Source organism: Hylaeus anthracinus, unplaced genomic scaffold (assembly GCF_026225885.1).
Source record: "Hylaeus anthracinus isolate JK02 unplaced genomic scaffold, UHH_iyHylAnth1.0_haploid 5, whole genome shotgun sequence".
NCBI lineage: Eukaryota > Metazoa > Arthropoda > Insecta > Hymenoptera > Colletidae > Hylaeus > Hylaeus anthracinus.
Window position 1 is genome coordinate 11,269,555 of NW_026535322.1, and position 22,544 is coordinate 11,292,098.

Genomic DNA, 22,544 nt, shown 5'->3' on the forward strand with positions numbered 1-22,544 from the left:
TTTCCATTATTCGCCGTACTTATGTATTTATACGATTTATTAATATATAATTTTAATAAAAACTGACACGTTTTGAGCGCACTCTGTAAAGCTAACATTCTATCTGCAAGGCAAACACCATGTGTTCTTTCACATTTTATATATTAGACATAACAAACTGAGAAATGATAATTATATACTTCTAAAGTTTGTAGTATCTAATACAAACGTGGTCAATATTTAAAAAATTAATATTGTATATTGCATTATTTTATAGTTCCAACGAAAGGAATAGACAGGTTAGTTAGAGGTTGGAGTTCTTTCTATATAAACTATTGTTATCATAAAAGTTCTCATAATTTATATAATGTAAACGTACACACATATTAAATTTAAATTTACTTCAGATCTTATAGTATTTTGTACATCTATATATTTATTTATGTTGTTAGGATTTTATAACATTAAAAAACAAATATTTATCCACACGATTAACCTAGAATATAAATAATACGTGAAAAATAATATTAATAATATATGACTCTCTGTTAAATTTTTAAGAATTCCTTTATGTTTATCAATAAATTTATTCTTTCCTCGTTTAATCATTTTTAACGCGCAGATGATGTATAATAGTACATACAATGTAAATGATGCAAGATTATATAATGGTTTTAGTTTTATTTTAAGGATCTTATTTTTGATTCTATAAAAATAAGTGTTTATCATACATCTCAAATTCAATAGTGAGCATTTGTACATTCACTGCAAATTTCAGTTACAAAATATCTGTGTAGGTAAGTACATATTACTTTTTCTAAGTTTGTATATTTTACAGCTTTCTTTACTAAAACATATATTTGCATAAAAAAGTTTAAAGAATACATAGAAAGTGTATGTGTAGCGACCAGTATAGATTAGTTCAAATATTAGGTCTAAGCATTGAATAAGTTGAAAAGTATTTAATAATAAGATTCAATTATTTTAGAATGTCTTTCCCAAATAAAGACGACCGTACAAAATGCTGGAATTATAGGGATGTATATTGGAAATGTCTTGATGATGGTAAATCAGATTCAGAATGTAAGAAATCTAGAGAAGACTATGAAAAGTTTTGTCCTGCGTTATGGGTATGTTTTAGGCAATGTATGATTATAGTTGTCTTATAAACTTAAAAACATTAGTGTTTGTACTTTTGTTCTAATAATGGTAACATGTGACAATATGAAATAATCTGCAATGCTTTCCTATCTATAATTGAATCTTCATTTTTACAACTTTTCACCAGGTAAAACACTTTGATCGTAAGCGAGAGTACTTGAAATTCAAAGAGCAAATAGAGCAAGGGGGGTATGTTCCTGGAGAGCCAAATCCAGCATAATTCTAATTTAATGATTACAATTTATAAGTTACCACATTTAAACTAATAGTTGTTGAACTGTTTTCATATTAAGTTTCCTTATTTCTGTTACTTATAATAAAACAAATGCTTCAAAGTAACATGACACTGTTTCATTATATTGTATGACAATCCTTAATCCATTCTATTAGGCAGATTTCATTTTTTTTTGGTTTTTCAAATATTTGGCATATAGAACATTTGGAGCAGAAGGCTAGTTTGATGGCTGCTAAATAATATGCTTGTCTATATTTAAACCAACAATTTGTTATCTTTTAAACTTTTTAAATTTATTTATGGCTTTGCAAGAGTTAATTATGTTACAATTACTTTTATAATTAATGAGAAATGAAATTTTTGAAAAGCATTATTATTACCTGTTTATTACAGGATGTGTAGTCTTGATGGAGATAAAACAGATAAGTCTGATTCACCTGCACAAGTTACTACAAAAGCAACGTTTGATTTTCAAACAACAAATACTAATTCTTATGATTAACAAACAAGAAATATAAACATTAAAATAAAGCATAAAGAGTGTACAAAAGATATGGAATTGAATCATTTAGTCAGAGAGTTGCAAACATGCACAGAGGACACTGTTATTTTTAGAGTCAGTATATTTTAAACAAATAACATTTTAATATTTGTTACTTTTATTATTAGAAACATTTATACCCTTGTCCTTTCAGAGATTGATAAACTATGCTTGGTCACACAAACAACCATGGAATAATGAAAATTTGAAACAATGGCAACCAATTCTTACACACATTATACAAGCCTGTATTCCAAACCCAGAAATAAAAAGAGAAAGAACCTTGTTAGCTTCTCACACTTTTTTTGCTTTATTGTCAATGGAACCTACTTTGGTTCTATTAAAAGACACCTTTAATAATTTATTAATATGTGATTCCAATGAGCTGTGCTTCTTGGATAAGAAGTATGATACTATGCAGCCTGAATTATTGAAATTAATTTGTGTTCATGGATACTTACAAGTAAATTATAAAGAAATGTATTCAGATGATGATTGTATTCTCATGTTCGATACTGTATACGAACATTGTATAAAATATACTGAACATTCTTATTTTGCATACAAAATATTATACCTGTGGTTACACAGAACCATGGATACAAATTTTTGGAATACATGCGATTTAATAACAGAGCAAAGACTAGAGGCAATTATTTTTTCGAATTGGTGTAATGCTATTAGTGAAATAAGCAAACAAAACTCAGTATCCATTTTTAATATGTACCTGAAAATTATGGAAAAAAAGTACAATGGATATCTGGAATTTGTATTTAAACATTGTGTCGATAAAATCTCTTGGCAGAACGAAATAAAATACGACATACTCGCAGAAATTTGCGAAGTTTGGGATAATACTACAATTATAACATCTCGTGACTTTTTATTTTCTTTGAGCACAAGCTTAACAAAATATTATCTGCGCTCAGCAGGAACAAAGGTTTATATTGCCATTATAAAGAAATTAAGCGAAGATCAATGGAAGACAGCATTCGGTTACATAATGAATTATCTCTTTCATCATTGGGAAACAATGGGAAAGTGAGTTAATTGCAGATTTATGTATATGGTATTATAAGAAGTTAAACGTTAAATAGGAATTTTTAATTACAGTGCAAATTATAATGCTCTTCAATTACTTTGTAAACACTGGATTGAACCAGTTGTTAAAAAGTACAGAAATATTTTACCATATTTATGGGATATGACCATGGATATAAATGAACTTTTTCTTTGTTCACATCTTCAGAAAATGGCTAGTGAAATGCGTATTGATCTTCCACAAAAATCAACAATTGAATGCTATATAAATCATAAAGAAGACATTGTGAGATTAAATGGTTTTGCAATATATTGTTACAAAGTAAATGATTTATATGATGAAAACAGAGATCGATTCTTTCCAATACGGAATTTTTTATGGCACAATGCAAATGCTACAACAGTGCATATGAGAGATGGAATTGTCAAATATTTCAAAATATTATATACCAATATTTTAAAAATGTGTGACACCAAACCAGATTGCCTAGACGATGTATATTACATTACACATTGGTTGCATGAATTTTTGTTGGATTGCTTCGAAATTGGCTCCTGTTATCAACGAAAAAAACTTGGTTTAAATTTATATAAGGCCATACTGTCCTTTAGCAACGAAAACGGATCGAATAAATCTAATAACATTGAGAATACGTCTTGTACTTTATTACTGCAAAAGCATTTGAAGGCAACAGAGAACTGGAAGTTTACAAATAAACAAAGCTTATTTGCTTTATTAAAGCTTGTATTAGACTCTGCACTTGATGTCAAACAACTAAGTACTTGTATTATTCTTGAGTACTTTGACAAGGATATTTTAACTAATTTAGAGTTTCAGGTAGTTAACATATACTTTTTTTAAGTGTATTTTTTTTATAAATGAAAACGTAATTAAATACAGAATATTTATTTAGGTATTGTATAGAGTGGCATTGAAACACTGTAATTCTTCTAAATTCTATGAAATCGAAAGTGGTGCTGCTCTAGTATCAGTTTTAGCAAACTGGCTACCTATAGATGTCTTGCAAAGTACTCTTGCAATATGTGATAGAAACAAATATAAAAATTGTAATAGTTATACGAGATATTCAGAATTTTTGCTTAATGAATCAGCAAATCAATTAGCACAGATGAAAACAGATATACTAAAGGCAATTGTTCAGAATAAACCATTTTATGGGATGTTGACTGCTCTATTAAATATTGCTTTTCAAAATGGCCCAGAATATTGTTACCTAACTGCAGAATTTGTTGAAAAAATATTACACCTATTGAAGAATGCTACAAATTTCTTTCTATCTGTACTTTCTTCGAAATCTGAGAATACAGGTATGTCTTCTTTAATTTCAAGAATTTAAGACCCTTTCTTTTTAAATTAATACAACTCAATTTTCAGAATATTCATCATCGTTTGCAGAAATGGGATTAGCAATTGACGAAGCAATTAAAAACAGCGAAGTAAATAACATTAATTTTGACGAGTTAAATTTAACTCCTGCACATCATATTCTCATTTCTTGTATTTGGATGTCTTTAAAGGTAAAGATCTGCTTTTAATTCATATAGGTTTGACTTTAAGAAATAAAATTAACAAAATTTGTTTCTTATTTATATAGGTAATCTGTGAAATGGCTTGCGAAATAGGAGTATTAATGTATTCAGATGAAATTGTGAAGTGTTCTACTGATATTATCGTTACTATATTACTCAGGTGTAGGCACAAAGGTGTAGTGGAAGCTGCTGGTACAGCAATAGGACACTTAACTAGGTATTATCTAAATTAAATTTAAATTAGGTTATGTTCTAATCGTGGATAATTACAAATTCCAGATGTTTATGCAAAGAAACTAAGTACTGTAATTTGCCTAAAATACACGTATCACGTATACTAGAAGACGGTGACATGCATTCTTTGAACATTACTAGAAGAGGTGCTGGGCTATCGATAATGTTTCATAAAATTGTCGTCAGCGACAATCGAAGAGATAGACCTATTTTACATTTTGCTGTACAAAAATTATTGGACTTGTTGAACAATTTCTCAGATGCTTCTCTAAACAACGTAGAATCTCAACACGATTCTCCGTGGGCGAGGCGCTTGCATTTCTTGCGTACTTTAGTAGCCGATAAAGAAATACACGCGCAATTAATTCCGTATATGCAAAGGATTTCGTTGATTTGTTTCAAATATTTGGAATCTGAAATATGGACTATAAGGTAATACTGAACATTTTTAAACAGATATAATTTAACATTGGTTAGAACAAAGTTAAAACAATCGCATGGTTGCAAAATATTTTTAGAAATGCAGGCCTACAGTTGTTTGGTGCAATCGTTCCAAGATTAGCAGGCCAAAGTTGTGGAGAGGCTTTCGACTTTGGAAATGGTTACCCCATTAATCATTTCGTTACGCATTATCCTGTACTCGCGGATTACGTTATGAAAGAATTGCATAATTTTTCGTCTACGTTCATGAACTTTTCTACTGCGTTGTATTTACATTCGAATATCGTGCACATTCTTATTCTTCTCTCAAAGTATTCAAACAGCGGTTGCAATTTGATCGATTATTCTTCGAAGGAGTTTGTATCGAAGGTTAAGCATTTAATTCGTACTTTATTTAATAATCCCGTTTTATATGTCAGACTGTTAGCGGCGAAGGCATACGCAGCGTTAACAGACTTTTTGAGCATTGAATCCGAGATCATGGTATTGAAACACGAGGTTTCTTCGAGCCGAAATGCTAATTTCATTCATGGTTACTTATTGGCGATAAAGTATTTGAAGGAAAAGTTATCGTTCGAAATCGACAATATAAATTTAAAGTTAAATTCAAGACAATACACAAATCAGGAATCGGAACAGTGTATAGAATTATTACGGTTCCGAAAAGTATTACGGACGTTTAGTAATATGTCTGAAAAGAAAAATAATCCACAAATATGTTATATGTTAGAAGCATTATTTTTACAACTATCGGAATCTATTTCTGAGCAAATGTGTGTCACAGATATATTTCCCTTTGATCAAAACATGTCTGTACTATCTTCCGAGAAGATAATGCCAGGATTTTTCCAATTTATCGATCTTTCTACGAAACTATATGCAGATTATGTTAATCGTACGAATATCATTAACATCGACATTCTGCATAAAACATTAGACTCTCGTTGCATCGATCAAAGTACTTCTTTCCTAAATTACTTATCGTATCGTGTACCCGTCCTAAAAAGTGTTCTCAAACGTTTATTATCAAACGAACAGGATTACGATGAATTGCTTCTGAATGCAATGGTGAACTACGTCCTAGGAACTTTGAAACATTTGCCAATGTCAGATTTAAGGAAATTAGACATTGAGAAGTTGTTAGGTAATTTATCTATGCAAACAGAAGAAAGTGCAAGGTATTCTAGTTTCTGGCGTTTGAAGTATATACTAATAATAATATTTTCTAAGAATGAAACGATTATAAGCACGATATTGTCTCATGTTTTCGATTTATGTGTTCACGAAGAAGAACATATGAGACAGATAGCAGTCGAATTCATGGAATTCTCAGCGCATCGTTTTGCAGAACTAACAAACCAAAATAAATTAACGATTTTGTATTGCTGTTTGATTTTGTTGAAGGATGAAATTTCAGAAATACGTGAAGCTACCGCGGATAGTTTAAGAGCACATGTTTTACGATCAATTAGCACCGAATGCAGTAATTTAGAACACGTTGAACACATATATCAAAGACTACTGTCTGAAGTTATGCTTGATCGATCGACATTTTTCACAAACGATAATACCAGTCTATATTTCGTGAAACTGTTTACGCACAGTATTAAAAACTTCGACGTCAACGTCACAATCGAGAATCCTTTCTATCACGATGACAATCCTTTTTACAGGGAAGAGTCGAAGTTCTTAAATCTTTGTTTTTATTACATACAACGAAGTAAGTACAGTTCTGACAAGTGCTCTACAGAAAATATCGCAGAATACAATGGCGAGAGTGTCATTGACGTCTTGAATAAAACTGAAACGAAATATCAGCTTCAAGAAAAATGTCTCGATTATACTAACTTAGAAGTTCTCTTAAATACTAAATACGTAGATTATTTATTAAGGAAACAAAGAATTGTAATACAGGAGTACAGCTAATTATGAAAAAAAAGTAATGTACTATTACAACGAAATAAACGATAAGCAATGATGATGCATTTTATAATTAAAAATTAATCATATTTATCGAGGAATTTCAAAATAAATGCTTTGTAAATCGTCAAAGTACACAAGAGATATTTAATAGTCCTGAATAAATACATCTGTACACCTTAAGATTATAAGAATGTGTACACATTCGCAAAGTTTATAATTTTCTATTTACATTATACTACATTAATCGTATCAGAATATTAGAAAATTTTGAACGATCATAGAATATATTATACATTGCGAAATTCTCGTTCTTTCCATCGTATCTACAGTTTGCACCATTGCGCGATATTAAATATAATCTAGTGAATTTTTTTATTGTGACATCTTCCAGGAAATTACGTTTCTTTAACTGTCGAGCTAACAATAATAATACGAATTAAAATTATCGCGTGACGTCGATGTTTTTCACGATGTATTGCTCGATTATGAAAAGAAAAAACATCGGCGACGTATAAAATTACAAAAATTCAATTTCAAAAGATATTCAGGTATTAAGCAGATTTGTCTATTTGAAGAAACTTTTATTCGCTAACTTCGCATCGTCCTTTACTTAAATGCATTTGTAATTAAATGACAATTGAAGAAAGAAGATGACATTCGCCGTGAAAGAAGCAGTTGTGCAACAGAGTATTCAAAAGTAGCTTCTTTCTTCAACATTAAGCTATCAAAAACTTACTTCTAATAATTTATTTGAACACTATGCCGTGCTTTTGCATATGAAATAATTATACACGATGAAAATGGATCAGAGCATAACAGATTACAGTCAGTTATGTAGGTACAGTTTGCTAAATATTCAAATTTTTTACAATTCTTAAATTGTCATCCAAATAAAATAGTTTATATTAAATGAAAATTTTCAAACAATTTGTAACTCGCTTCTGATCTCAATATATTTCGCGTTTGAGTTTTATCTTCTTGCCCGACCAGATAGTCCTAGCGACTATTTGATCAGTCTTTGTGATATGTCGCTAACCGTTACATTAAATTTCTTTGGTGATCATTTCTATTTACATCCAAGTATGTTATATAATAATTGCTAAAGGGTGCGTAGTCTGACAATCAATTTTTAAGAAATAACAAAAAGAAAAGAATCGTGCACTTACAGTTGTGTTTTTTTTTCATTAACATTAAGTAGTCAACATTACCTAGACAAACATTAAACTAACAATATTATTACTATTGCTATTAATAGTAAATGTAGATGATGTACGTATGAAACTAAAATTAAGATTTAATATTCTACCATAAAGCAGTGAAAATGATTGAAAGTCAATGGGTCTTAAAAGTATTTGCTTTAAAAAGTTGCTGTTAAACACAATTGTGTATCTATTTAGATTGGCTTTAATAATCAGTAAAAATGAACAGAATTATTATTTATCTATAATACAGTTAATATGAAGTCGGAATTTTTAGAACAATTGACACGATTAAATGATTTTTTGAAAATAGATTCGTTAAGAACTTTTTTTTTTATCATTCTAAAATTAAACTAACTATATCAAGATGCAAGCAGATATATGCATTTTACGTTCGTTCAAACATTTAACATTGTAAGAACAACAAACTATTTTGGAAAAATTTGTTGAAAGTATTTTTTTCTTGTACGTATGCGGAGACTTTCACCATTAAAATTATTCAATATATCTTTCTATTATAAATGGGGTACTCCTCTATATTGGAGTACGAAAACTTGGGCTTGTAACTATAGAAGCACCGTTATTTCTTAATACGGTCAATTTTAGTATATATGTGCCTTCGTTAGATAATTTTGCATAATACAATAGAAATATTCAGGAACCATTATTTTTTTTATACATCTCGATCAAGTACGTAGCGGCAAGCCACAAAAATATATTTATTTCCCTTAATCTGATTTGTTTTTTGCAGCACGATTTTCAACCCCTCAAATTTGTTATTCTATAAAACTTGTAAAAGAAATTCACACTGTGATATATCATGATAAAATATTACACGTTCTTTTATTAAAATTTGAATTAAACTGTACCTTTTTCGTTGAGCATTATTTCTCTAGCAAATAGCTTGTTTAACGCGATCGTTGCAGTTCAATATTTTAAGTAAAATAATTTGGCAATGAATGCGTTAAACCTTACTTTACCGAGTACCTTCTGTTCCATGTAATCATAATCGGTCATTTCAACCATTTAAAAATCGACAGCTGTGTAGAAACTTCTTTTTTCTCCTCGTCTTATTTTGTTTCCGTATAGAATAGAAGATTGTCTGACTCACGGCATATATTTAACGTTATTATAGGTAAGGTGTACATATGGCGATTCAGTGTAAAGAGATACGGGGAGAAAAAAGAAAAATATCTCTTTAACTTACAACCTTGTATTCCTTAAACTTCTTTTGTACGCCCAGAAATGCATAGGCACAAATACAAGAATTTTCATCCGGCATCAAAGTCTTATGCGACTATCAGAAGAATATTAAATTAATTTATCGATGTTCTACATAAAAGAAATGTAAATAATGGTTGCTTCATTTCTTCAATTCCGTAATATAATTCATTCAAATTTCTTAAAAACTCTCTATTAACAATTAAATATAGAAGGAAAAAGATTGACACAAAATAGATGTAAACCTCGAAATCGATACAAACATAGCAATATTACAGCGGCAAAATTTACAACAATGGCTAGTTAATACTTAAAACAAGTAATTTTTGTTTTCTTTAAATTACTTTCATTAGTCAAAATGGAACTTTTTACGCCTCTTACGTATATCTAGAAATATTATGTGCTACAGGATACAATTAATTTACTCACCAAAGAAATTACTAATATGCATCCGTCATTACGCACGATGTATATCGTTGAAAATGCTTATACTTGTATTTGGATGCGTTAACTTAATCAAATTTACGTTTTCTTAAATTGATACGCTAAACGTTATTAATGGAACCACTCTTCTATCAGATTGCTTAATAAAAGTCCCATTTCGGATACATACAAAAGATATTACACTAAACGTAACGCTAATTAAATAAATTCACACGCTTTCTTTCATATTAATTCATTCGTATATTCATTATACCGATCATTGTACCACACACAATGACATTCAATGAAAATCCTTGTGCTTGGCGTTTCTAACTCGAGATCGCACCACCATAGAGCAAAGCGATACAACGAAGAATGAAAAAAATATAAATTGCAAATTCAATTATGGACAAATACCTTCTTTTTTTACGTCATTATCGATTATCAAAGTGCCTGTGATTATTTTTTTCACGTTTGGTACTCAACAGTATACTCATTTGTTATTTAGCCGTCTGCCCAAGGCCAACAGATGATTTCGTCTTTTGAGATGATTCCGCTGTCTCGTTTGGCTGATCGACATCCATCTGAAATAAAAACGTATAGAAATTGAATAATTTGTTCTACATAAAACCCGTTGCGAGTTGAGTAAGCCAAAAATATTTTCCTTTATATATTACCTTTTCTTCTTTTTCGTCGTCAATCAATATCGGACCATTCTCAGCTTCGTATTCTTTTAAAACCGCGTCTAAATTATACCTCCGTCGGTAGTTGACGAAAAACGATCGCAAATGAGCCTCTGTTTTAGTACCAATTACATCGGCAATCGCGGAGAAGTCTTTTCCATACTTTCTGACGCCTTGAACGGCCAACAGTAATTCATCGTTTGTCCAACGGGCATTTATACGACTCGACACTTCTGGTGGTCGCAAATCGTCAATGCCATCAGTCGTTTTACGTTTCAACGCACTTACTTGTTGTTTGTTCGACTGTATCTGTGCATTGAAAAAAAAAACATTGTTCATATAGTAAATAAATATTTTATCATCGAGTATTGAGGGAGAAACACCACCTTTATAGTTTAGCAAATAAATGTTTTTTTTTTAAATCTATACGTGCAACGATAGCGGCATTCATCTAGCTTCTAAACATTCTAGTTTTATTTCAGAAGACCCTAAAGATGATGTTGCCCTTCAGATACGTAAAATCTTTGAATGTTTTTGGAAAAAAATGTATCCACACGTTTATTGTCGTAACGCATTGATCTTGATTGATCTTGTTTAAAACGTACTTGGCGTTTTAGGCTAACAATTTCAGTGTCGATCGCTTGTAAACTGTTGTTTGCTTGATTCGGTTGGCCAGCCAATGCTGCTAAATCATCGTGATTAACGACCAGGCCACGGGGTGGTTTTCTTTTATTTGTACGACCCGGCATGGAACTTAATGGCCTTGCTACACCAGTTCGCCTAAATCATTCGAATAAGTTTGCAATGTATTTGTCTGTTTTACTCAAGGATGGGTCTGATCTACAATGTACTTCGATTTTATGAGGACAGGTATATATGAAATGCAGGTTCTGCGAAAACATTAGCTGGTGCACTGATAAGAATGCTCATACATCTAAAATAAAGCACGAGTAACGCGAGTGTTACAATGTTACGTTTATAAGTTTCTAGAGATGACGTCTTGTGTTCTTCGAATAGATGATAAAATGTTCGTACGAGCATTCTTACTTTGAGGAAAGGTCCGATGATTGTTTAATTACTGATATTTAATTTGACTTGCACTCACTGACCTCCAGTGCAGATAGCAGCTGTGACACGCGTGTCCTTTCGGCGTCGCACGAACACTATGACAAGCAACGCCACAGTTGCTACACGAGCCCTACAACACATAATACCCTTTTTAAAATAAGGTCCGGTACCCCCCAACCCTCTCCCTCCATTTGAATTCTTCAACATGTAACTAAACTATAATCTCTAAGAGTGACTTTTTACAAAAACAAAAATATTGAAGCGTATTACACGAAACTGTATCCGGATTAATTCGGCCTGCCATACAAACTCAGAAGTACTGAATAATTTCTGTATTTGTATAGTTTCGTTAAACTGTATCGACCAACAAAAAGACCAATCTCTCTTCGAGTACATAATTTCCCAAGATACGATCTATCTCTCTATCTTCAATATTTTTTTTCCTCAGTAAGGTTTCAGCCTATCGAGTCTGCTAATACATAGATAGAACCTGCGCAAAATTATTTCGTACTTTTTCGTATCTTCACTGTCTTCTTGTTAAAGTAAAAGAATTTATACGACAGAGAGAGAGTGAAATAAATATGAGACACAAAATAGCAAAATATAATAAGCATATGCAACTGGGTAAGGTTTAGGCTGAGTACCTGAACCTGAGGGGCGTTTTCCGAGTCGGACGGGGCTTTGGCGTCAGTGCCTTGGCTTCCTGGCACAGCTTGGTTCTTTCCACGACGTATTCCGCGGTGGATCGTCCATTTCTGGAACGTTCCACATTTACGTTCACACACGATACAACGATTAACGCAAATAGCTTTAATTTCGCATAATGGATGCGAGATAGACTTAGTTTTTTTTTATAGCTTTATATATTTCGAGTTCGAATTTTCTTACGTAGACGAATTCATTTTATATTTAATTTTTTATTTTCGGTTCTAATGAGTTTTAACTAATCGTAGATCAGTGGCCTTGTTATATATTTGTTTCATTCACCGCATGGAATACGTTACCGTGTGGATACATTTTTTTTAAACGCATATAAATATCTGCACATTATACATGTGTGTCTTTAAAGCCAGTGCCATGGCATTAAGATGCAGCAAAAGGAGAACACTACCACACGCAACAGCATTAATGTTAATTCACTTAAAATAAAAGTAATTCCATGGAGAAATAGCAAAATAAAAAATGGAAACGTAAAGCTCTATGGTTTATAAAAAATTAAACAAGCAACTAAAACGAATTCGTTATTCTGTTCCAGCGAATAACACAATCTTTTATGGATGCTTTTGAACAGTTTATGAATTTAAATATTGTTTCCTTAAGAGAGATAGAGAGGAACTGATATCTTGTAGAGATCTAGCGCATGCGTTTGTTAGATATTTTGGAAAAATATCTTACTTTTTCTTCCGATTCGCTGTCCGTATTGGAACCTAATTCACTTCCATTTTCGCTACCATTTTCACCTTCCTTTCCGCCGCTCGTTAATTTTCTTGCTTGCCTATCCATTAACGATGTTCTAGTTCGTGTTTTCTTCCAGCTATAATAGTATTTGACCAGACTGGCAATAGATTTATCAGGTAACTAGAAACATAGGATACAAAAGAATATTACTTTTCCAATTAAAAATTTGTATGTTATTTTTAAATAATTCTGAGAACTTGTAATTGTTTTAGACAATAAATCCTACCATTTGTCGAATACGGTGAAAGCTCTTTCCATGAAATTGAAAAGCTTGTTCGAAGAGAACTTTGTCTTCGACTGTCCATTCGTCTGGGAATGGGGTGAAATTAGCTAAGTCCAATACAGCACGTTCTAAATTATGTTTATGCCAAAATAACATTCCCAATGCCTGCTCACCATTGTAACCATACTTTTCCTTTGCTAATATAATATACTCATCCACTGTAACAGATAATTATTTCCTTTAGCTACTAACTTAATGTAAAATTTGATTTGCAAATTGAACGAATCATAAATAATTTGATGCTTACATTTTTGGTCAGGTATGTCGGTAGTGGGAGACCACACAAGCAGTGCTCTATCGGGACATTGATCTAATCGCCGTTCTAAAACAAAATCTATGGCTAGAACAATTGGAATTCATGATGGTTAAATACCATTCTTTGCAAAACTTTATATCTGTACTAAATGAAATACAGATTACAGAGAATCATTAGAGGATACTTAATTATATTATGGTAACGTACCACTAACTGGAACAAACTCTGGAACAATAACTTGGTAGTCCCTTCCCACGCGTATTTTCTCAGCTGGAACTATAAAAGCAATAATTTTTAATTCGTGTCCACTATCTTTGCATTTATTAATGTATATATTGTAACTTTTACGAATAATTGAAAGACATTAATGCATGCAATATTCAAAATAATACTTTGCACATTTCGATTAAAGAATAAAATACAATTTGATTGAATCCATAAGGATAAAAGTCGAATAATCTCGCAAACAAACGATTCTAATTCGTTTAAAACAGTATCCGAAGGAATTGCTCGAAAATTTGGAAAACTTAAAAAGAGGAAAAGTGGGGCGCGCTGTTTGAAGATCCTTACGGATTTTCGCGTATGATCAATAGAATAATATCCAAGCTTCCAAATAAAAATTTAGTCTTAGCGATTTCGTATATTTACAATGCATCGGTTAAAGCATCGCTCGACAGGGCTGGATTAATTACGATGATAATTCAATTGCAATACGAAATTGGTACCTCCGTCTTCTTCGCTCGAGGATTCGGACTGTCCATTGGGGCTGGGGCCCCTCGATCTGCGCCCATTTCTAACATTCTCCGAGTTCCTTTCCGCCAAAACCATGTTCCGATTTTCGTTTAGCGGTTCTTCTATCGAACAATTACGCTAGTAAACCCTCTTTCGCACGGAATACCCACGAAACCTGCGATGCAAGCGATAGCTTGCGATTACACGGTGCTCCGTAGAATCTAACTCGCGCTTCGTGCGACCGTAGCGAAAGTAAAATGGCCGCTTATTGAGAGTGATCCGATTGGTCAACGATTTACTAAGCAAAGATGGCGACGTACATTTTCAATGTATTTCGAAATTAATTGCATCTGGGGGAACCAGTTTTTCGTTAATCCCTTCGCACCCCCATGAATCCGTTTCCCCATTCCAATTCGTTTAAATCGTTCAGAGGGACGTCGTACGAAACTCTCTATATCAAAATAAGGAAACTGTTTTTAAGGAAATCGTTGATGGTATCATTGCGTCGTTAGTAATTTTTGTAGAATAATTGATAATAATTCGTATCACCTGCGAAAATCTATCCGGCTATCTGTAATATGGGCGATATTATTCCACCAGGCACAGATCGTATCGTATATGATACACGAATGTCGTGATTATTTATCGTTTCAGAGTAGAAAATATATGATTTTGTCCCAACGATATATTTTCGTAACTACAATTATAATGCGTAAACTAAATCCTAAACAAGTGACGTTGGCGTTAATAAACAAACGACTCGATGGTTATGTAATTGGAAAAATCACGGATTTTAAAAATGATTTCAAACTAATTCCATCGAATAGACGTTTGGGTACTCGACGCTATTGCACGTTTACTCGTGCAGTAGATTGTACCCTTATTTTCCCAACATACGTAAAAGTATGAAAAGTATGATGTATAATATATAATTAACGAAAAAAATTATGATTATAATTTGGCTTGAGTTGTATTATGATTAGTAAAATGTAGCATAGAAGTAGATTGAAATAACGAGGCATCGATATATCTTATACATTGATGATGTCACGAGGTATGGTCGCACGAGATTCACTTGAGAATCTCTCGCAAGCGATGCCAGCTTTCATAGCAAAATTTGTAAAATTTTCAGTAAAAAGTCGTATTAACAAGAAATACGATTTACGGTTTAAACGTCTACGCGAATAAATTTGGTTAACGAATGTTGTAAACAATAGTAGGTATAAAATAAGTCATAACCTCAATTGTACGGTTTATGTTAAATGCTCTATCGCCGAGAGGCGCCACTATCAAGCAATCGCAGTCTCTGATAGACTTTGCCGTGTAAGGAACTTTCGTCGCCTAGTTAATGTAAATATTACATTTGTTGAGAATTTAGAGTTTATTTTAGCGTACATAAGCCCAAAATTATCGTTCACGTTCCCCGTGCAATTCGTTGCTCGGCGTCATTCCGTAATATTTCTCATCTAGCCGAGATCGGCGATAACCAAAAAATCTCTCCGTAGGTATTCTTTTTTTCTTTAATAATCGCTGACTTTTTTCCTAACATTTCGTTCGAAACGAATTTTACGTTTCGTCTTGTTCAGCCCCGTGACATCCCCGTGAAAAATCCAGATTCCGTCGGGATATAGTTTCCGAATTTCGTGACATTTACTGTGTAGAATAGTACAGTGATTAATTTTTGTTCATCAGCCAATTGTTACACGTATCAACAAGATAAAACGAATACCCGGTGTACATTTCATCTCTATCTTCTGTGCAACTCTCCTTAAGAGAACCAGTGTATGTTTTTCTTTACTCTGATCCATGTCGAATCAAGGGAGAACGAAGAGCTCAGTTTTTTTTTCTCAATTTTCTTAGGAAACGTTACAGCCTTAATTGTCTTATTTATAAGTTAGACCGTGCAAGAAACACATGTGTGTATGTATTTCGTAAATTTAATTTTGGCTTAATGTATACTCGTTGGCAGTGTATACATACATAATCCTAAACGTGCCCATACGCTCCTATAATTACATCGTTTCTTATTTTACATGTTTCCTTATCCCTGGTGCAGATATTTGTTGATTTGTATTTATAACTTGTTCGGATATAAATAGTTTGAACAAAATAATTGGTCTCTAGAAATATATTTCTTTTAGCTGTTAATTGTGATATGTATATGCACTTATATATGGCAAAATTATAAAGTTTTTAATTTCATACATAAACGATTTTATATATTTTAAAGATTTTATTTGTCAGTGATGTAATAATACTGTCTGTATTTTCAATTGATTTCACAATGCTTTTATTACAGATGATTGTCTGAAAGAGTACATTCAGACTTATCTGTGCCCCAAGCTCCTGATAAGTATTTCAAGAGATTGTGAGTGTAAAACAGAAACATGAGGGTTGTTGCACTAGTCAGTGGTGGTAAAGATTCTTGCTTTAATATGATGCAATGTGTAGCTGCAGGCCACGATATTGTGGCTTTAGCTAATTTATATCCTGTTGGAAAGGGTAATATAATGATCACATTTATAGTTACATACAAAGCTATTTTTATACATTATACTGTTTGCTTGTTTAATAATATATTTTGTCCTTTTATTGTGCAAAAATTTCTTTATTATCTAATAATATATTTTACTTTAATTCAATATTGTTCATTGATAAGCTTTAGGAAATGATAAGAAATGAATGATAATAAAAAAATCAAATGTTTTTCAGATGAGTTAGATTCGTTCATGTTTCAAACTGTTGGATATCAGGGTGTTGAGTACATTGCAGATGCTATGGGCTTGCCAATGTATCGCGAACCAACTTTTGGTAGATCAAAAATGCAAGAGAAATGTTATTATCCAACAGAAAACGACGAAGTCGAAGATCTCTTTAGGCTGTTAACTAAAGTAAAGGTAAACACATCTTAACGCAATGGTTATGCATTGAGTATGTAAGTAATAAATTTAGAATAATTTTTTTGATTATTTCAGGAAAAAGAGAATATAGAAGCTGTCTCTTCGGGAGCTATTCTGAGCGATTATCAACGAATTCGTGTGGAAAATGTGTAATTATTTAAGCCCAATTTAATCCCAATCCGCAAAGTGAAAATGATCAAAATTATGTATTATTTAAATGCCAACAGAAATATCTAATAATAAAAGTTTATTTTCAGATGTAGTCGTTTAGGTCTTGTTTCTTTGTCGTATTTATGGAGACGAGATCAAGACGAGTTGTTAAAAGAAATGATAGGAAGTTCTGTAAATGCTGTTTTAATTAAGGTGGCAGCTTTAGGCCTTGAACCAAGGCATTTGGGTAAATCGATTTCTGAAATGCAACCCCATCTTGCCAAGATAGTAAGTAAAACGTCGTGGTGATTAATTTATCACAAAACATTAACTGTTTGAGTATTTCCTTCAATTTTATCCAATATTGGCAATATTCCAAGTATCAATGGACTCTTAAGAAATATCTGCAAAACAAATTATACATGCATTAAACAGATTGCTCAATCAGAAATGGGCAAACTTTCATTCGTATGATAAATGACGAATGAAAATGCTATCGTTCTGAACATTTACACCATTGATCAGTTACTCAAATACGCGTTTTCTCGTCCAAGGTGAAATACAATTTCACTTTACAATTGAAATTGTAATTTTTATTAATAGATCGATATGTATTTCTTTTGTTCATTATTCAAAATTTGTATCTAGATAAGAGTTTTGCCTATCTCTATATTAAATTATGTAAAAGAATCGTAATTTATACCATCCGTTTAACATTTTTTGCAGAAAGAAAAGTATGGTGTAAACGTATGTGGAGAAGGCGGGGAATATGAAACGTTCACGTTAGATTGTCCATTATTTAGTAAAAGTATCGTAATGTAAGTTTGAAGATTTACTATTTACATTTATACGAAATTAGGTACATTTTTTCCTATGAATACTTCTCCATTTTAGAGACGAATATGAAAGTGTAGTACATTCGATCGACAACATAGCGCCAGTCGGATATCTGAACTTTAAAAAAATACACGTACAAGATAAGAATGTTAGTCGAAATGTTATATTGTTCCACCGAGGATCTGAAATGAATTTGTAAATAATCAAAGGGAAAACTTTTTCAGGATGGCTTGGATAGATTAACGCTGCAAGAGAGATTAAAAAATGTTCCTATTAAAATACCATCCGATTACATCGCAGAAATCATTGGTCCAGAATTGCAGGATGGTTGTAATCTATCGGAAGACGAAAACGATGAACACGATTGTATAGATAGTAATCTGAAAACGTCGAATTCTGGTATTCATTTTAAACGATACTATAAGCATTTTAGTTTCCCGTATAGGAAGTTAATGGAACGCGCAATGATGATACAGGTCAGTTCAATCCACCGAGTCCTATGGAAATTTTATACGAAGAAGAAGATTATCCCGATATACCGGTAGTAAATAAGAATCAAACCGGCTGGTTCTGGTTTGGCGGTGTCGCTGGGAAACATCCGGATGCGAAATCCGCGATGAGAGAAGCATTGGAGAAATTAAGCAGTAGGTAAACTTTGAGTCTTTTAAGCCACCTCTGAATTAAAAGGGTTACGCCATCTTGGCGGTGTTAAAGCAGTAGGTATTCATCAATTTTTTATAACAATACTGTACTCCCGATTAAAATGAATTTTTTTTATGGATGAAATTTTCACGACCAATCTTCGAAATTTGATCGTTTTAATTAAACAAATTCGATGTTTCTCGTCCTGAAGGTGGCATAATCCCTGAAGCTTTTTTTTTCATGTAATAGCGATGCACTCTGTACTCGATGTAGATTGATAAGGCATTCGTATCGACTGTCTAGGTCTAGTCAAGAAGGAGAGTCTTCAAATATCGGACATCGTTGCCGTAACATTGTATATAAAAGACATGTCGAATTACGTATCTATAAACGAAGCTTACACCTCGTGTCTGAGCAAAATAAATCCACCAGTCCGTGTATGCGTGGAATGTCCGTTAAACGTGCACGTTGTACTTGACGCTATAGCCTATAAAGAAACTCAAGACTGCGGTGATAAGAAAGTTCATAAACGACACACAATGCATGTTCAGAGCATAAGTCATTGGGCACCAGCGAACATTGGTCCTTACTCTCAAGCTGTTCGTGTGAGTGTACTACCGTTAAAAAAGAATTAGCGTGCGCGTCTCTGTGTGTAATATGTGTAGACAAAATGTGTGTATGTGCGCATTTGTACGCGCACGCACACACATCTGGTTTACAAAAGAAACACAACAGTGAGGTAAACAAAATAAAAGTTTTCTAGAATGACACTAAGACATTAAGAACTTAATAAGTAACAAATGAACGTACAAGCTATGTTTACTGACAAGTTATGCGTATCTTCAACTTGTGCTTAAATATAGAAATAAAAATTCAATTTCGATAGCCAATTAAGCATTTATTATGACGTTACGATTTTGTTTAAATAAATGCTTAGTCGGTTATCGAATATAAATTTTTATTTTCGGACAAGCATTGTTTTGCCAAATATTCAGAAATCTAGAAGTAACGGTAGATTGATTAACTTTATTAGTGCTATGGTTGTCGTTAAATTAAGAGTTACCGTAATAGTATAAATTATTTTGTCAGGTGGGCGATATTATCTCAGTCGCTGGACAGATACCTTTGGTGCCTGGTAGTATGACCGTTTTGGATTTGAACATTAAAAGGCAATGTCGATTGACATTGCGGCACATAGATCGTATCGTTAAAGCTATGGACTCAAATACGCAACTCAGGGACATTGTACAAGGTATCTGTTTTTTGACCCACTCTAGTTACATACCAGACGCACGAAAGGAATGGGAGAAACGAACAAATAACGCCATCGTGGACTACATTGTTGTACCGAACCTTCCACGTGGTGCACAGGTTGAATGGTGCGTTTGGGCTCATAGAGATAATAATAGGTTCGAATGTAAGTGTGGATAAAAAAAAAGCAAGAAGAAAATATAGTACAATTATTGGACAATTCTCTCACAAAAATGTTTTCTTTTCTTTTTTACAGATGAAGAGACTGGAAGATGCGTAGGTAATTTCAAAGTAGCAATAAGACGTAGATGGAACTATGAGAATAATGTTTCAGCGATTGTCTGTTACATGTCTACCGGTACATATTTTTTATAAATATGCATCTACTCGCTTTCTTTGTAGACAAATAAGGAAGAATGTGTTTTAAATAGGTTCGTCTAATTCGACTGGTAATTTAGCCACGGAAACAAATTTGCCCTCTACAGAACTGACTGTAAGCGAACTGACAGAGGCATTCGAGTACGTATTGTGCAAACTCACGAAAGGATCGCAAACCGAGAATCCGACCTGTAATCTACGGATCTTCTACAAGGTCGGTAGTTCGCCGGGACCGAATTTCGTCCAGGACATGCTATCGAAATTTTCTACGAGAAATTTAGTTACCACCATCGTACCGGCGACGCACTTACATAATTTCAGTACCTTTTTATCCATATGCGGTATTAGACACGAGTAAAGCCTAACATCAATCTTTACGTTGTCAATTATTTATAAAAACAAAGGAAGAAAAAATCATTACTGCGTCACTAAAGGATTATAAAGGGATTTTATTTGCCGTTTAAATTATTTCAATCAATGAGTACGAGCTAATGACAAATCGATTTTAATATGTATACAAAAAAAAAAGAAAACATTTAACGGCTATATGAAAGTTGACCATGGTTGTAAAACTTTATATATATATTCTAAATGATAATTATTTAGTAGTATCGGTGCTCGAATGTAAACGTTATTTTCACCTTTTCTACTGGTCGCGCTTATTGGGTTTGCTCAGAAATTCACTTGACACTTGTCTATAGTGTATTTATATTCGGCTAGTCAACGGGACATCGACGTGGATTTTTAAATCGTTTTTTGTCCCGTTAGTGTAAGTGTTCTACGTAATGTAAAGCACGTTATGTCATTTCATAACATGTACTGTATGCTACGCCTCGTTTTTTGCTCAAGCTATTTTTTATTTTTCACATATTTTACGACACGTGCGGAGTGTTAAGTGTGTGATTTTATGAAAGAATTTGAAAGCGTGCACAGCCATTTTTATAGTAGCGGTCAAATGGTAAACTGGATTTAAAGAGAGACGAAGGTGTTTACTACGTATCAGACGTATTAAGGGAGGCTGTAAATTTTATCATCGGTATGAAGAGAATATTCTAATTTATGTTCTTTTTAATGTTGGTAAAAAGATTAAACTATAAACGGAGAGAATCAGAAATGCGCACTCCTCAACAAATGGTCCTCTTTCATTTTTGAAATGCTGCCGATATTATTCTGTTGTCATTCAAACTTTGTATCGCTGATACGTAGCTTTACAAAAAATGTATAAAAACAAAAAATATCTATTTGGCAAAAGTATTGTGCAAATCCTCGGTAGTTATATTGCATATAACTGATCTGTGCTTTAGGGATACATCTTGTACAAAAAGAAAAAGGAAAAAAAAACGATACGCATTGTATTAGAATACTCTTGACAGTATAACATTCATGCAACGATACGCTAAAGTCTGTATTTTGCAACTTGGTCATAATTTAAATAACTTTAATACTGTCATCCTCTTTTTTCTGTACATATATTGCTAAATCATGTAAAACATTCTTGCAGTGTATTATAAAATGTAATTAGTTTGAAACAAAACAATTGGTTATCGGTTACGTGTGAATATTAAAGAATGATATGAATTTCTAATGATACGAGGAATAACGGAGCATACTGTTTACGACGTGGATACTGCGTTACTATAAATATGTAAAAAAAAAAAAGATATTTGCAAGTATCCAACTCTCGCAACAAAGTACTATTCCGAGGATTATATTGCAAAAGAAAAATAAAGAAAGTGATATATATTTTTAAGAAATTGCTACTCCGTTTTGTATTTGATTACATTCCTTTCTTACCTTATACATACGTACGAATTAATCTCCAGATTTTAAAAAAATCTACGACTAATAAACTATGGAGTTGTTAAACTTTTTGTAAGTAATCGCAAAAACTAATACAAACTTAAGCAAATAATACATAGGAATATTTAAAAAAAAAAAAGAATAACACCAAATTATG

General features: G+C 32.4%; 4 protein-coding genes across 7 annotated transcripts; 3 read left to right on the forward strand and 1 right to left on the reverse strand.

The window, feature by feature from the left end:
- Positions 1 to 79: 79 nt before the first annotated feature.
- Positions 80 to 1,479, forward strand: LOC128895816 (cytochrome c oxidase assembly factor 6 homolog). Its single transcript, XM_054158745.1, has 4 exons — positions 80 to 278; positions 670 to 776; positions 968 to 1,109; positions 1,268 to 1,479. Exons 3-4 carry the CDS (start codon positions 969 to 971, stop codon positions 1,358 to 1,360), a joined length of 234 nt encoding a protein of 77 aa, XP_054014720.1. The 5' UTR covers positions 80 to 278; positions 670 to 776; position 968; the 3' UTR covers positions 1,361 to 1,479.
- A 117-nt stretch (positions 1,480 to 1,596) lies between these two features.
- On the forward strand, positions 1,597 to 7,161 carry LOC128896006 (uncharacterized). The gene is made up of 8 exons (XM_054159112.1): positions 1,597 to 1,991; positions 2,071 to 2,957; positions 3,030 to 3,795; positions 3,872 to 4,286; positions 4,354 to 4,496; positions 4,574 to 4,725; positions 4,788 to 5,174; positions 5,261 to 7,161. The coding sequence occupies exons 1-8, from the start codon at positions 1,929 to 1,931 to the stop codon at positions 7,107 to 7,109; spliced, it is 4,662 nt and encodes a 1,553-aa protein (XP_054015087.1). The 5' UTR covers positions 1,597 to 1,928; the 3' UTR covers positions 7,110 to 7,161.
- Positions 7,162 to 7,230: 69 nt separating this feature from the next.
- LOC128896020 (REST corepressor 3) lies at positions 7,231 to 14,694 on the reverse strand. Of its 2 annotated transcripts, XM_054159140.1 has the most exons (10): positions 14,423 to 14,694; positions 13,905 to 13,973; positions 13,689 to 13,763; positions 13,385 to 13,599; positions 13,096 to 13,278; positions 12,345 to 12,455; positions 11,742 to 11,830; positions 11,238 to 11,412; positions 10,627 to 10,941; positions 7,231 to 10,533 (listed from the first exon to the last, which is right to left on the reverse strand). In XM_054159140.1, the coding sequence occupies exons 1-10, from the start codon at positions 14,523 to 14,525 to the stop codon at positions 10,450 to 10,452; spliced, it is 1,419 nt and encodes a 472-aa protein (XP_054015115.1). In that variant the 5' UTR covers positions 14,526 to 14,694; the 3' UTR covers positions 7,231 to 10,449. The 2 variants fall into 2 exon arrangements, with proteins under 2 accessions (XP_054015115.1, XP_054015116.1); XM_054159141.1 differs by lacking the exon at positions 12,345 to 12,455 and having other exon boundaries at positions 14,423 to 14,692.
- A 1,016-nt stretch (positions 14,695 to 15,710) lies between these two features.
- LOC128896011 (uncharacterized) lies at positions 15,711 to 21,120 on the forward strand. Of its 3 annotated transcripts, none has more exons than XM_054159121.1 (13): positions 15,711 to 15,779; positions 16,729 to 16,931; positions 17,142 to 17,326; positions 17,405 to 17,478; positions 17,587 to 17,767; positions 18,206 to 18,297; positions 18,374 to 18,464; positions 18,541 to 18,715; positions 18,793 to 18,960; positions 19,262 to 19,563; positions 20,048 to 20,375; positions 20,466 to 20,567; positions 20,641 to 21,120. In XM_054159121.1, exons 2-13 carry the CDS (start codon positions 16,817 to 16,819, stop codon positions 20,943 to 20,945), a joined length of 2,118 nt encoding a protein of 705 aa, XP_054015096.1. In that variant the 5' UTR covers positions 15,711 to 15,779; positions 16,729 to 16,816; the 3' UTR covers positions 20,946 to 21,120. The 3 variants fall into 3 exon arrangements, with proteins under 3 accessions (XP_054015096.1, XP_054015095.1, XP_054015094.1); XM_054159120.1 differs by having other exon boundaries at positions 15,718 to 15,934; XM_054159119.1 differs by having other exon boundaries at positions 15,718 to 15,930.
- The last annotated feature ends 1,424 nt before the right edge of the window (positions 21,121 to 22,544 follow it).